The 15794-nt window shown below is 39.5% G+C and overlaps 1 protein-coding gene across 2 annotated transcripts; it reads right to left on the minus strand.

The window, feature by feature from the left end:
• Positions 1 to 1725: 1725 nt before the first annotated feature.
• Positions 1726 to 9862, minus strand: LOC121342029 (proteasome maturation protein). 2 transcript variants are annotated; one of them, XM_041416086.1, is made up of 6 exons: positions 9791 to 9859; positions 8617 to 8714; positions 7842 to 7902; positions 5702 to 5803; positions 3941 to 4034; positions 1726 to 2220 (listed from the first exon to the last, which is right to left on the minus strand). In XM_041416086.1, exons 1-6 carry the CDS (start codon positions 9791 to 9793, stop codon positions 2153 to 2155), a joined length of 426 nt encoding a protein of 141 aa, XP_041272020.1. In that variant the 5' UTR covers positions 9794 to 9859; the 3' UTR covers positions 1726 to 2152. The 2 variants fall into 2 exon arrangements, with proteins under 2 accessions (XP_041272020.1, XP_041272019.1); XM_041416085.1 differs by lacking the exon at positions 1726 to 2220 and having other exon boundaries at positions 3846 to 4034; positions 9791 to 9862.
• Positions 9863 to 15794: the final 5932 nt, after the last annotated feature.

The following is a 15794-nucleotide window of genomic DNA, read 5'->3' on the forward strand; positions in this document are numbered from 1 at the left end:
ATGAACAATGCAACTGCCTGGCTCTGAATACAGCTTGATCTCACCCAAGATTATTACAAAGGATACTGAGCATTGAACAAAACCACCTAGAAATTACATGCAGCCTGCTAATCTGCTTCTGGTTTTACACTGCACTAATGAGAAACTCAAGTAAATTACTTGTTTTAATGTAGTTTTGCTCAGATGCAACAGCATCCATCTTTCAGCCAACACTAGGAAAGGCAGACCAGATAATAAACTGAAGTGGGGAGCTGTAAGGTATCAGTAACTGTGTCCAATAGTTGGATGGCTCCGTTTTCTTGAGCAGTGCAGGTAAGATGGCAGATCTCCTAAAAATCCATGCCAGCACCTTTAACTTGTCCCAGACCTGGCAATGTAATCCCTCAGCTTTTCTGGCCTGAGCCTTGAGAAGTACAAATCCTACTGAACCACAAGCTTGCTACGTAACAGTTTAGTTTTGCTTTATTATAAACCAGCAGCCAACTCTGATATTTAATAAAGATTATCAGCTCACAGACGAGGACAGCTGTAGAAAACAAAAATGTGAGTAGGTTTACACTTGCATGTTCAATTTATTGGTCCTCTCTTTAACCTCCCTAAGGAAAAAAAAATTAAACAGCTTGTACTGCATAGCACAAGCCTCTCATCTCTACAAGTCTCAAGTGACAAAATTTTAGAAGCTTAATTTCTTAAATGAAACAAGTTTAAATATAAAACCAAATAAGACCACCACTAAAGTGAGTCATACTATCATCTTAATGTTTCCAAAATGCTGCAATGTTTTGCATATAAAAGCACTATAAAATTTACAGGACAGAAGCTAGAGGTTTTGGCCCAAACATATAGGGAATTTGTAGTTATAAGCCCACTGAAAAGCACAAGGGATGTTTGCAGTTGTGGAAAAAGGTTTATAGCAACATTCCTGCTCAAATTATCTACAACAGAATGCTAATTATGTTTAACCAAGTCATTAAAATTTGCTGAATAAAAATAGTTCCCATTTTAGAAATACTCTTTCAAGTTCTTCATATCTGACAATGGATAACATTTTTTGAACCACAGAATTTTTCTGATACACCAAATTGTATTAGCTGCCTTGTCAGATTGATATAACACATACACATGTATGACACCAGAAATAGTTGTTACAACCCTGGATTTAACAAATAAAACCACTTAGGCACACAAAAACCCTTCCAGTGGTCTGCTCCTTTAAAAGATGTGTTTAAGTATAAATCTCTCATTCTTACTTAATTAAGGTCTGATTTTTGTAAACCCACAAATAGTTATTTCTGCATTTGTACCACCATATCTTTATGTTCTTACCACAGCAGCTTTATTAGGTACTTTAATAATTCTGCATTCTTTCATAATACTAAAATACCTAGACCTGGGAGTGCTCTTTTGGATTATGTTCAAACATTTTAAAGTATCTTTTTAAACCCCAAGTGGAACTTGCTTCTACTTTCAGAAACCAAAATACCCTCTCAGGGACAAACATGAAAAAAATCTAGACTTTTAATTCCACTCTTACAGCAATACTTTAAATTCTACATAAAAACTTAATAGTTCACTCAAATAGCTGTCAAGAGAGGGCTACAATGTATGTAACTGGCAATGCCAAACTTAAAAACCTTTAAAGATATTGCAATAAAAGGGACGACACTGGGTCATGGATAAGAGATTCTTGAATTAGGATTAAATATATTTTGAAACGCAACAGCATTTATAGCAAACTTTTATTCAATAGTTTAAAAAGTGTATGGAAATTTTCATGAACAAAGAGTTATGCAACGGAAAATACCTTCCTCTTCCCCCATTAAATGCATTTACCACAGTAGTCAGTTTTAAAATGCCTGGGTATTTTTGAATTCCTTGTATACATATATAGCATTTCCATATTTAAGAAGCTATTGTCCTGAGCAGTTTATGAAAAGGCATTATTTAAACTACCTAGTTACAGGACATTTATATGATTGGCAACAAGTACAGAACAATTTAGAGACATTAAACATTTAATGTGCCTTTTCATTAAGGAAGGCAAGTGATAACTAGGTCTGCTTGCTTAACACTGTGAGTGTCAATTTAGTACCATGTACTTAGATCTGAGCTAGAAAGACACACACAAAACATTTTTCTGAAGTATATTTTGTTACAATAAACCAAGCTTGTGCTCCATCATCATGTGTGGTTCTCCCATAACCTCACTCTGGGAAGGATCTGAAAAAAGAAAAGTTGATAGCATGAAGCCTTTACCAAGCTACAAAGACTAACAACAACTAACAAAGGTGAACATCTCTTTTCATTATAATGCTTAGTGCAACAGTTACTTGACTGATTTTTGAGAGTGTTGCAGAGTGCAGAGCTGTAACTCAGAAGCCTCTATCCAAAGCACTGACAGAACAAACACATATATTGTGGAACAGCTTGTCATAAGGACACACACACATTTCAAGTAAAACCAACCAGTTCTGCATAGGCACAGGCTCCAACTGCCTGAATCTCAAAGGGATTACACCACAAGTTTAGTGTTTGAGAAAACTCAAGTCTGACTGAAGCTTTTCTCCACAGTTGCCCTACATCTCTTTCTAACACAACTTCTCTACACAACAGGAGCTCACAGTTCTCCCTTCTGTTATCTAGGACACATTCCTTGTTTCTCTTCTCTGCCCAGCTGCCTAGTTTCACAGAAGTTCTACACCTGTAAATATCTCTGAGATTTCCTCCATTCTGTAAAAACACTAGCCACTGTCCTCAAAGGCTACCAAGGAATGTGCAGAGGACACAAGAGACCAATACTGACAGTATGAACTCCTTTTCTACAAAAAAACCCACATTAAAAAAAAAACAAAAAAACCAAAAATAAAACAAAACAAAATAATAAAATACATCCCCCGCCAAAAAAAACAAAACAAACAAACAAAAAACCCTAAAAAAAAAATCCAGGGCCAGCACACATGTTGTGACTGTTTGGAAGAAATACACTTTTCCTTATGGGTGCATCAATCATGTTTTCCTTCCATAAATAAGACAGGCATCCTAATGCCTCTGATTCCTCCAGAGACAACAAAAATATCTAGTCCACTTTCTGATAAATAAAGCCTTAACAAAAACACTTGTAACCCACTCACTTCTCAGCACTCTATAAAAATCTGTTTGTTGTAAGCAGTGGTAAATAACCAAAATTCTACAAATGATGCTCAACATTGCTCTACGCCTGTGGAACCTCAGTAGCCCAAGATTCCTTCCCTTGGTCCCTCTATATCCACCTCAGAAAATAACCCCAGATTTGGGGTTATTTTCATGCCTCTAGATTCAGATTTGTTCCTCCATTATTTCCAGCTTTCTATCCCCCCGCTATTTCCATTCTTCAATCCCACTCTCTGCCTTCTTCCATCTCCTTAAACACAAGCTAGAAGTAATTTGTTTAAAAGCCATTTTCCAAGTTTATTCTATTCCACACATACTAATATTCAGCAGGCTACCAGGCAACTGCAGCCTGTTGAGTTCATTTGAGGGAGCCTTTCCCCTGCTAAGTATCCTTTTCAATAATTCTCTACCTCCTCTCTAACATTTTCTTCTTAATTACAGAATGTAAAAAAAACTTTGTAACATCTGCTTTACAAAACCTACACAAGTAGTTTAAAAGTTTCTGAGGAAAGAGGCATACAACATACATGCATAATCTACTCCTTTAGAAACCCAGCCTACAAGCAAGACAACCTACTGTCTTGCTCAATATTTCAGAGTAATTTCCACATAACTTACAGCTGAATTACATTTCTTTCTCCTTCCCCAGTGCTTCTTTGCTTTTATGATTTAATGTCATCTTTTGCATTTTGGGAGTTTAATTCTCTTGTTCAGTAGAGGCAAAGAACTCCACATCTCCCAAATTTTACCTTTAAATGTTTCCATATTATTAAAGCCAGAATGTATTTACCATTAAGGATATCCTCAAAACCAATGCATTCATCATTCCCCCTCAAAATATCCATTGCCATGTTTGAGCTGTGAAGAAACGGAAGACGCTGGACCTGTAAAAAGAGTTCAAGCAAGAGTTCAAGTCTCTGCAAGTCTGAAATATAAAGGGTTCATATTCGGATTTCTCAGTCAGAAGTGACTTGGAAAAGCCAACAGGCAGAAAAAACAACACTGGAATAAGAGAACTACTGACACACAAAGACACACAAGCACCACCATCTTCTTTTGGTTAACTGTTTGAGAAGAACAGTCTTCTAATAGATTTTTAGTTTTCACCACGTTATAGGTAGTACAGCAAATACTGAACTTTAAAAAATAACAAAGTACTTTCTGTCTACTCTGTAAAGCTCCTCTCACATAAATCTGGGGAGGTTCACTGCAAACCTCCAGATCCTGAGGTCAGTACTGGGCAACTGACATACAGTGCAGTTTGGGAACTACATTCTAAGCCTCCTACATCTCTGACACAGGTCAGGAACGCAAGTGAAAGAGCTATATTGACTTTCACATTCAAACATAATCCTCCTTTTAATTAATCTAAATCATAATTATGTCTCCAATCTCAACCAATTCTTAAGCTTCAAGTCCACTCCCAGTTACTTTTAACAGTCTTCTGTACACTTCACTCACAGTATTTCCAAAAAAATTTCAAGTAGCACACACAGATTTCAGAGCATAAATTTTCTGAGAATGCATTCACTACTACTAGAGATACTTCAGCTAAAAATACAAGAAAACTTGTATACCCAACATGAATCTTGAAGTGAAAAACCTTCTGATCACCGTATTTCCCCCACCCATCTCTCAAAACCACTTCTGGAGTCAGACTAACAGGATATCCTCACCTCCCTCATTCTCTGCAATGTGCTAATGTTAGTTAGGAAAAAGATTTCTCTTCTCAGCACAGCTGAGACCAAGGAATGTTTGCATATCTCACATCCTGACTTTCACACCTTCAGGACCAGTAACTTCTGCCAAGCTTAATGCAGCTCACTATGGTTTAGTATCACCTTATCACTCAGAGTACAAAATTGCTCTAACTCACTTGGAAAACCTGCTCTTAGTAGGTTGACAGCCTTCAAGAAGACAAAAAAGTTTACTAGGGCCAATGAGCTTCCTATGTTTCCCTTTGTCCAGCTACCCTCAATCCTAGCAGAAAAGAAGGAAAAGGAGACAGGCACAGTTCTCAATTAAGAGTTAAAACCTTTGAACTTAACTCCCTGTAGAGCTCCCTTGATCTCACAACAAAGGCTGAGGAACAATAACCACACAGAAAACTCTGTTTCAGGTTTCACATTACCTCTACATCTACTCCTAAATCACGACCTGTTTCAGACCCCTAAGTCTCTTTTCCCTACAGCTATGGAGACTCCTTCCCATGAAGGTCATACATTCTGCAGGGGAGAGTATTAATTTTAGGAATTAATACTCAATTCTTCCTGCTTTTCCAGGAAGCTATTCCACAGCAAAGCTAGAGCAGTTACCACTTCACCAAATAACCAGTAAAAGAACAGCAGCTAAGAGGTGTTAGTATACAGACTGCTCTAAAAACTAGTAATTGCACTGTTTGATTCATCGTTTTTTTAACAGTGAATTAATTTCTTTTGGAAACATAAGGTATCTCAACCAAGAAAGATGTCTCTGTGCCTCTGAAAGCATATTTCAAGGTGAACATTTTTTCAAATGGCCTAAGTTACACCAATTGGATAAAAATGCCTACCTGTTTCACTGCTCTGAATTCCATCTGCAGCTTTAAAGGTGCATGGATTCCTTGGATGTTTCTCAGTGTGGCAAAGTTTGTTTTATCTTGATTTAACTGGAACTGTCACAAACAATATTGATTTTTATTTTAAAAAAAGTTATTTTAAAGTACAGCCCTAGAAGAAATTTGTGACATCCTACTTAAAAGAACATGCTTACTAAATTTGTATGTAAAAACTCAGTGATACTATCAAACATATCTCAAGCATACAGGAAAAAGAGTGACGCAGTAAGATTTGTTCTATGAAGCTGAAATTGTTTTTTTGCTGGATTTTATTCTGCATTAATAGCAGAAATTTTACTTTGTTATTTTTGATAATCAGGAGATGTAACACCACCAAGTGGTACAGTTTTGCACTACTTTACAATAATATTGTCTGAATGAATAAGTCCAGATTAAAGATCTGATTTGATGTCATTAGTTAGTCATCAAAAACTACTTGAAAATGTTTGATGTGCTTCTTTTCTGAACACTTACAGTCCTTATGAGTGTGAAAAGCAAGGGAAATCTCCGATTTTCCTCAGCTGCTCTCAAACTTACCAGTAAGACAAAGAAAATCTACTTAGTAAAGACTTTTTAAAGAAAAAGTGCTTACTCACGTATACTAGAGTACAAAGAAGTAAGTTATATTAATGTTAAATTTAAGCTTTAATAATAAAAAAAAAAAAATCAAATCTCTAATTTTAAAATCTCTACTCCATCACCATGACACAAGCCTATTATTATGAGAACATCCTATTTATGAGAAGGGATCTCAAAAACCAACTGAAAAATACAAGTCAAAGATATAACAAGCATTTTCTTTGCAACAATCTATATTGAATGCTCTTCAAAAGGTAGCAGAGAATACTATTTATATGCCTCATCCTAATCTGGTCATTCTGGTTACGTTATTTTTTTTTTTTTTTTTTTTTTTTTTTTTTTTTTTTTTTTTAATAGAGATAAGGACTTTTCTGTAGCAGAGACATTTGGTTTCTACCAGTGCTACCTGAAAAACCTTCTTAATATTTATAGCAGCAAAACCAACCATAACTATCTCAGGCTAAATTAAATATTTTCCCATTCAAATGTACATGAAAATAATTATTAAACTGGCCTTAAACTTACAGAAAAATTACCCAAACGTGGAAGAAACAATTTAGAAGACTCACATACTTCTTAGGGGATCACATGGCCTGTTTTATTTCTGTGCATTTTTGTCTCTTTAGCGTGTGATCTTTTAATTAATTATCCAGGTTTTGTACGGCAAGAACCGAGTTAAAAATTAAGTTATAGCAATCACTTTACAAAAAAAAGTCAACTGACAAATAGCTCTGAAACATTAAGAGTATTTATAAATAAACTCAAATTTGGCATCACAAAAATCATCCTTTTAATGCAAGGCAACACTAACACTGGCTAAAATCAGAATGTATTAGACATTACAGTCAGACCTTGTTCTGCTATTCAACTTAGCAATTTGGAACATTCTATCAAAATAACATCTTTACTTCAGGAGAGTTTGATACATCATATCTTCTGCGCTGACTGAACAGGCACCAGAGACACTCAGCTCAACCAGCAAGTCTGGTCTCCCTCTGCCTTCCACAGACCACTTGCAATGGTCCATGAGCGAGGACTGAGCCAGACAAGATTGCAAGCATTTATGACAAACCGTAGGTGTAAAATGCCTAGACGGGATCGAGCAATTTATAGAAATATGTACGTGTTCACAGGCTGAAAGTCTGAAAATGCAGACAGATGGTAAATCTACAGAGAAAGTGGGAGGATCAGCCTACACGAGGTGACAGGTGTGTCCCTGGCCTACCTATGGCGGCTGCAGACACACTCTTGGATGACTAAACCTGAGCACACAAGTCCCTGCTTGGAAGTCTGCTTACACACTTGAAGTGGGGAGAGATATGAGATTAATATTGAACAGACTCACTGACAATGTTATTTGTATAAATAAAATGTTACTCTTGTTGAACACCTTCATTCTGTTGAAGACCCTGCCCATTACTTGCTACTGTACAAAGCAGTCCAGACAACCACACTGTTAATTTTGACTTCATAATCAGTTAAGAGTGAAGATGGCTACATTCGATGTTATGCTTACATTCTTTTCTGTCAACTCCAGTGGGTGGCTGGGCAACAATTCATTTTTCACGCTTGTAAAACTAGAAGAATAAGTAGAAAAGACATTAACTTCAAATTAATTGGGATATTTTCTTTTAAGTTGCATTCCAAAACCAATCTTAGATACAAACACCAGCCCACAGAGACACACAACTAGCAAAGTCTGGACTACAAAAGAAAAAGATTAATACTGAAGCAGCAAGTAAAACCTCTAACTACAGCACTACCACAAGAAAAAGTCTTTCAAACATCCTTTATGCTTGACAAAACAGAGTGTTTTTCTTCCTTGATACCTTTCAGAAAGAGATTAAAATACTAATAAATGAAATCATAACAGATGTAATTATGTCCAAGCTACACTGTATGTTATTTTGAAGCCTCCAAGCTTTTTCAATTGTACACACCTTCCCCCCAATGCCAGTTGTATGGCATTTTAAACTCCGTGAACTTATTTTGGATTCATTATCCAAGACAGAGACGTAAGTTTCACACTCAGGTAAAAATGGCAAACTCCAAACTATTTTCATTACATTTCCCACAGTGTTATGTCACACTCACATAAAAGCATATCAAAAATATCAGGTATTTCACAATTATCAATAACTTGCTGTTTCTTTTCTAAAGGACAGTATCACAGAGGTAAATGCCTGTCTGCAACACACCTGGCAAGAAACTTCTGTAAAAGCCAACATTTAACACACACTGAAGTTCAACGCTGACTATGACACAGTTCAGCGAGCAAAAGTGAAGCGTACCCTCTGCGCAGAAGATCATGACCTTCAAACAGCCCTGCAGCTGAAACGTCTGTAAATGAGATATTATCCTTCAGCAGAGAAGCAGCACCTCTGGAATTCTGGAACAAAAAAACAAGAAAACAACAAAAAAACAAAACAAAAAACAAAAAAACCCACCAACCAAAAAAAAAAAAAAAAAACCAAAAAAAAAAAAAAAAGGGGATTATTTCAGCAGAACCAGACCACTTTTGTATGGGCCATTAGGCCAGCCAAATGAAAGGAAGTGCTCAAAAACTCCTTAAAGTACCCCACCCTAGACTTTAGAGTTTCTTTAATATAGAGGCAAAACACCCCAAACCATAAACCCTACATTAATATAGAATTCTTTCAGAGAGTCTGATGAAAACTAAAGGTACTGACAACATTTTTGTATCTGGTTGACCCAGATCACGTTAAACTCACATATATCCCCTGTTTGTTCCCACCCTGGGCTGCAGGGATGGAAAGAAAAGAGGCAAGTCCTGACAGCTGACATGACAGAAAGGAGCATCCTTTCCTTTACTGCAATACTGGCACAAGATCAAATTTAGCCACGGTTTGAGGCTGCCAGAAGGAGGACAAGGTGTATTTGGGCAGTCTAGCATGCCAGTTAACCGAGAGAACAAAGGAAAGCAATAACTTGTAGTGGATCACCCGAAGTCCACAGATACTGCTTACTAGTAACCCAGCACACTAATTTCTCTCTAACCTACCCAAATCACTGAAGTGATTTTAGGATTGTTCGTAAAAATTGCTCCACCAATAGGGAAATATATAATAAACAACAAAAGGTGACAGCGATAATGTCTGGAACGTGACAGTGATGAGCAGCTCAGTGCAAGGGTTTCCCCCAGCAGCCCTGTCAGATCCAACAGAAAACTCATGCTTACAGCTAAGATCTTTTGTACCAACGTGTGGCACAAAACGCGCCTCCCGCGCCTCCCGGCCCCCCGCGCCCGTGAGGAAACCCGCCATGGCCGCGCCGGACCCTATGACTCAGCACGGCCCCGCTGCCCCCGGGGACGCCGAGAGGGTGGGTGGAGTGTTATCTAGCGGGGGCGGCGGTGCAGGAGGCTCGGTTCGGCCGGGTTTGGCTCGGTGCGGCCCGGCACAGGCACACCTCCGCCCGCCCGGCGCCACCGCTGCCCGCACTCACCATCTTGAGCCCCCGACGCGCGCAGCCACTTCCGCCGCCACCGCCCGCTCACTTCCGCCCCGCCCCGCGCGTGCGTCGCCGCGCGAGGGGCAGGGCCGCGCGGGGCAGTGGGTGCGCTGAGGGCGGTGGGGCTGGTGGTGGCCGGGCCGCCTCGTATGAGGTGTGAGGGGGTCGTGTTCCGGCCTGTGCCCTCCTTCGCCGTGGCTTTCTTACTCGAGGTCTGTGCCTTGTAAACTGATCACGCTGCTAGGTTGGAAAAGACCTATGAGACCAGCGAGTCCGACCCATGACCGGACACTGCCGTGTCCACGACACCGCCATGTCCGCGACACCATGGCGCTGAGTGCCACATCTAGTCCTTCCCTAAACACCTCCGGGGACGGGGACTCCACCACCTCCTTGGGCAGCCCATCCCAATGCTAAATCACCCGTTTTGTGAAGAAATTCCTCATGTCCAACCTAAACCTCTCCTGACAAGATCTGAGGTCATTTCTTCTTGTCCTGTCGCTTGTCACCTGGGAGAGAGGCTGACCCCACCTGGCTGCACCCTCCTTTAAGGCACTTGTGGAGAGTAATAAGGTCACCCCTGACATCTTCTTTTCCAGGCTAAAACTCCCGGTCGTTCTCACCTGCCAGCAAAGCCCAGCTATCTCAATGCCACCGTGGTGCCAAGCGCGAGCTGAAGTTGACCAACACCTTCCCATAGCGGGTCGGGGCAGCCATGCCTGCTGTGGGCAGCTTTTCTTGGTCAAACCCATCCTGTCCTGCTCTGCCACAGGCAGCAGAAACTGCTTGGGTGACACCAAAAGCATCACAGTACTGACAGCCTGAGGTGCTGAAACCAGGCAGTGATACTTCCTGAGAGTTTTCCATATATTTCCATGCATAGCTCCACATGTGTATCTGGGATATTTTATATATTTCTTCTGAGACGTGTAGGTCATTCAACCCTTTAACCTTTTAATTTGGGTTACCCAAATTGTATTATTACCCAATTTAGTAACCCAAATTGACCTGGTTTTATAAATGTTATATGTGGCAATTAAACGCCATCTCTCTCACGCACGCACACAGATGCAGAGGCAATATTTAAGCAGGAATTTTACATATGTTTTAATGGCTCTCAGATTTATTAAAAAAAAAAAGGCTGAAAAATGAATACACTTTATACTCCATTTTCCTGTTTCTTGGACAATATCTGTATACCTCTTAAATCCCCCATCCCCCACATTCTCAACCCAAGTTCTTTCCCTTTGTATTAAAGCCTTAGGTTTAAAGCAAAAACTTCAAAAGAATGAGAATGGAGGACTGGAGTTTTTAATGTCATTTTTAGGAAAATGAGTACCACAAAGGTTTCTCTGATCTTATAATGGGTTATATTATAATTGGTTATTGTGGTGCTGGATTCATTATTATAGAATAGATGTGAATACAAAAAACAAATCAAGTTCCTGTTTGACTGCAGCTTACAGAAAGCTAGGTTTTGTCACTAAATGTATTTATTTATTGACCGAGTTTGTTGATCAGGATATGACTGTAGAGATGAAACATCTAACTTTCAAAGTCATTCTTGCAGGACACAGACAGGATGCAATCACTCCCATGTACATTTTTGACATCACTGCGATCTACAGTCTAGGCCGCATAACATAAAAGGGCATACATTGCAAGAAAGAACTGGTTTTCCTTTAGAGGCTTTCACACTAGGGAAAACTTCCAGACATAAACACAAAGCACACCTGTTTTGATAAGGCACGAAATGATGACACAGACACTGCTGCTCTCGAGGGGAACAAAAAAGAAGAAGAAGAAGAACCTTTATTTTCTGACTCCAACATTTATAGTTTTCCAAAGGTGACAGTGGATTGGAGGGTGACAGTGCCACCTCTCCAATGCCACTGGACAGACCAAGGGTCCATCAGTTCTCTCCACCTCCATGAAAGAATGCAAAACATAGGTTATTTACAGAACTGTGTGTGAGAAAGTTTGTTGAAAGAATGTAAACATCAGAAGGCTTAACAAAGTCTTACAAAATCAGGGCGACACACACCCGTATTTTTTTCATCAGATTACCAAGTATTTGGAATTGGAGCAAGGCTTGATTTCTTTCACAACCAACTTTGCTTTAACAATCTTACAGTGAGCATCTTGACAGTGGGTGATTGGGTGCCTCTCTGCAGCCCCACTGCACATACATTGGAGCTGCACAAGCAATTGCCAGGCTGACCAAACCTGGCACCAGAAATGCGAGCCCGTGGTGAGCGATGAGCACTTTGGCAGCTCAGAAGCAGTGGCTATGGCTGCTCTGCGTGTTGCAGGTGATTTCAGGGCTGCCGCCAGCACCGGGGACACCAGAGAGCAGAGAGGAGCCCACGGGCACTGCACCAGCCACAGCAGCCACGGCACACAGCGCCCTACGTGCTGAAACCTCCCTGCCGGGAGCTGGCTGCAGGGCTGGATACTCTGCCTCAAGGCATCTCCCTGGCAGATGGTAACACGATAGAAAGTGAGATGCAGCGACTGCAGTTGCTAAAGGGGCCTTCTTGTATGGGGACATTCTTTTAAGAGGATGTGGACACCTTAAAATTAGTATGAAAATTACTATAGCTCCTCTAAATTGGTGACTTCCATAAAGTTAGGATGATGAATTTCACATGTTGCCTTTAAAGATGAACTCCAAATGTTGTGGGGTTTTTTTGAGAATTTTTTTCATCGCTTTGTGTAGAGGAGCTCTGAAATGTATGACTGTTTCATGTGTTTTCTGGATATTTTTTACCACAGCATTTCTGGAATGTCAAATCTGGTCTTTTTTGTTTAGCTGTGGACCTTCATTAAAGATTCAAGTTTTCCTTAGACTATTGATGCTTTTATCTTTTGGAAATGGGGAAGTGTTTACTCTTTTTAAAGAAAATTATACTGGTCAAATGGTCTTTTATCAGTTAAATTGGAATTAAAAACTAAAAAACCTCATTAAAGAAATCTTAAACAGCCTGACCTAGAGCAAATTCTGGTTTCAGTTACTTAGCTTTCTCTTGCCTGGATCGCAGCATGGCATCATTTCGTGGGAGGTCTGTACATTTCCTGCCGAAGCCTCCAGGAGAAAGGTGGACTCAAAAACTGTCACACAGAGGCACAACATTAGCTCAAAACCTGCTTTAACATAGCAGCAGAGTTCCCAGAAGAGAGCTGGCTTCTGCAGATCTCCTCCTCCATGGGTAGAGAAGTATGGAGTTGCCTTTGCTACCTAACCCTAACCCTAGTCCTAAAAAAGGCTGCAAAAGGGCTGTTCTCCAAGGAAGCTTGTCTTTTTATCCATGTTTTGTTAATATTCATGCAGCTTTTTCACTTTTCAAAATATAATTCCTTTGACGTATCAGTGTCAGCAATCTGTTCTGGCTACGTGAACCTCTATCACAAGAAAACCTTTATCCTGTGGGACTGGGAAACTCTTTCACTGGTTTTTGTCAACAGCCAGTTATAACTTGTTAAAGTGAAAGTACTTTTTATTTGTTTTTAATCAAATCAAATAAACACATTTTCTTTGATCTTTAAGAACTCCTTTCTTGTTAACTTGCTTTTTACTTTTATGTTTTGGCATTCATTGTAAATCTAATTATTAAAAAAGTTATTTTGTTTTACATTATTAAACCTTTTCTGAATTTAAGATAAACAGGGGCATGTTTTGTTAAAGATTAAAAATAAATTTCACACAAAACTGCAAAACGTAGCAAAGATAATAACGTGTAGGCGTCAGACTGTTCCAAAACAAGACTCTCTAGGGGCTCTTCTGAACACACGGCTTCGTTAAAACCATGTTCTGAAAGGGCTCAGGAAACCCCTGTCTCTAACCCACCCTTTCCTGAAGCTGGTGAAAGTATTTAGAAAAAAGTTACTGTTGCACGGAGACAAAAAGAAAAAAAAATTTAAATCCCACATATTGCTGAAGGAGCTTATTTTTTCCTGTTTGTTTACCAGCAAAATCTACAGTTTGTAGGATCTTCTTTAGTCAAAACTTTCCCATCCTCATTGTTCAAGAGCAGCAAGCAGTCCAAGAGGTGACCAGAAAGAGAGCATCAGGATCTCTATATGAATGTAGACTTTTTTTTAACATACTGTAACATCTAGTGGGGGAATAATACTGACAATTCCTCATTTCGTTATCTGATTGATAAGTCATCAGTGAAATTTAAGTGAAAAGATAATATATCTGTCTTCAGTCTTATTTAGTGGGTCAGACAAAAGAAGCCAGTTGTGTTTTGATCCAAGCAAAACTTGGATTTAAAAGGAGTCCTTGCTCTCTAGAGGTGATGACTTACTTTGCGGCTTGTCAGTGCTTTTGTAAGTCTAGGAGTACTTTATTTGTACTAATCCGTTGTTTGTGCTCCGCGAGTCTGGGCTCTTTGTGCAGACTGACAAGCAGGATGCTGCACTGGGAGAGCCGGTCGCTAGGGGATGCTCAGTATCCGAACACCCCGCGCCTGCTTCCCTCAGCGCCCGCCAGCCGCCTTGTTCAGCCTCGCTCAGATACTCCTGCCCGAGTTCGAGTGCTTTTTCACTCGCAGTGCTGTGAGAATTATGAAAAAACAAGGTCAAGCGATAAAAAGCAAGGTATGTGCAACAGCTGAAGCTATATGGGCAGTCGTTGACAGAATGCTGGTAGGCTTATTTCCCAGTTAATGAATTGATAACTATTTTCAGTAAGCTCTATTACCTCCCTGTGACACTATTAAACTAATCCTGCAGGCTGAGTCCAACGTTTAACCAAGCCAGTGTTCACGTAGTCAGGACCTCTGGTCTGAAATCACGTCCCTCATGAGAATTCAAAGGAAAATATTTTTGTGTTTCCCCTCAGTCTGGAGTGATTTTTCTCCCAGAAGCATAACCATTCTGAACATATAGGTGAGATTAAGAGCACATTTCCTGTGAGAGTGTCTTCCTACGGGAAACCTTGAATTTAATTAATGGTAGTCACAGCTGAAAGAATTGAATGGAACATTACTTCCTAGTCCTGCTACTGTGCAGGAAAAAAAAAAATCCCACAAGAGTTTGCCAAAATGCCTAGCAGCAAAAGGGGAGTCTGAGACTGCTCTGACTCACAACCACATCCATTAAGCAGCTAAATAATCAGAAGTCACCTTAATTTCCTCCTATGGCTGAATACAATAAATGAACCCATAATCACCAAACTGAAAACTTGGCATTCGGCACAGAAACAGGCATTTTAAGCAAAAATATGTGCATCACTAAGAATATTTTTTATTTTCCCTCTAAGAAACTGTCAATCAAAAATATTCTCCATGTGCATTTTCTCTGATTTTAAAAATGAAATTGTGACAAAGTTTCTGATCCAGCCACAATATGCTACTTAAGAATTAAGCCCACAGATATCATAGTGGTGTCTGGCTTAGAAATAGTTAAGGCTTGAATCTTCAAAGGCAGCAATGTGTTGAACTCCTAAGGATATGAGCCAGCCATTACCTAGGTTTAGCCAGCAAAATCAGAAATAGGTCTTGAGCCTCTCAAACATTAGCTAGGCTTGGGCTTAGGTTTAAATCTGATGAGTCATTTTTGACAGAAAACTGCAGCTTGCTCTCTTCTAGGCAGACAGAAGTCATAGCTTACAGTAAGCTCATATGCAAGCCCTGGCACTTGTAGAGGGCTTGCTTGACTTAGAGAGTTCCACACAGGTGCAATGATCCCACACACTGAAGAATGGAGTTCACTGAAGGAGCAAAAAACAACGTTATTTTTGTAATGGAGAACTATTCCACTGTTTCTGCAGGAAAAGCTTTTATTGCATTCAACAATATTATATTGTAAAGGGTGGTGAAGTTAATTGTTTCTAAGGAGAAAATAGTGCATCACAAATTTTATTTTTTTTTCCTACTTTTTTTTTTTAAACTTTTTATTTTTTGAAACTATGAGTATACATTTTCTATGGACGATTTTATTCATACTTCCTTACTGCAGGTTTTCCACATAATGGGTTTAACTTGTTTTGATC

This window comes from Onychostruthus taczanowskii, unplaced genomic scaffold (genome assembly GCF_017590055.1).
Source record: "Onychostruthus taczanowskii isolate IOZ18803 unplaced genomic scaffold, ASM1759005v1 scaffold50, whole genome shotgun sequence".
Classification (NCBI taxonomy): Eukaryota; Metazoa; Chordata; class Aves; order Passeriformes; family Passeridae; genus Onychostruthus; species Onychostruthus taczanowskii.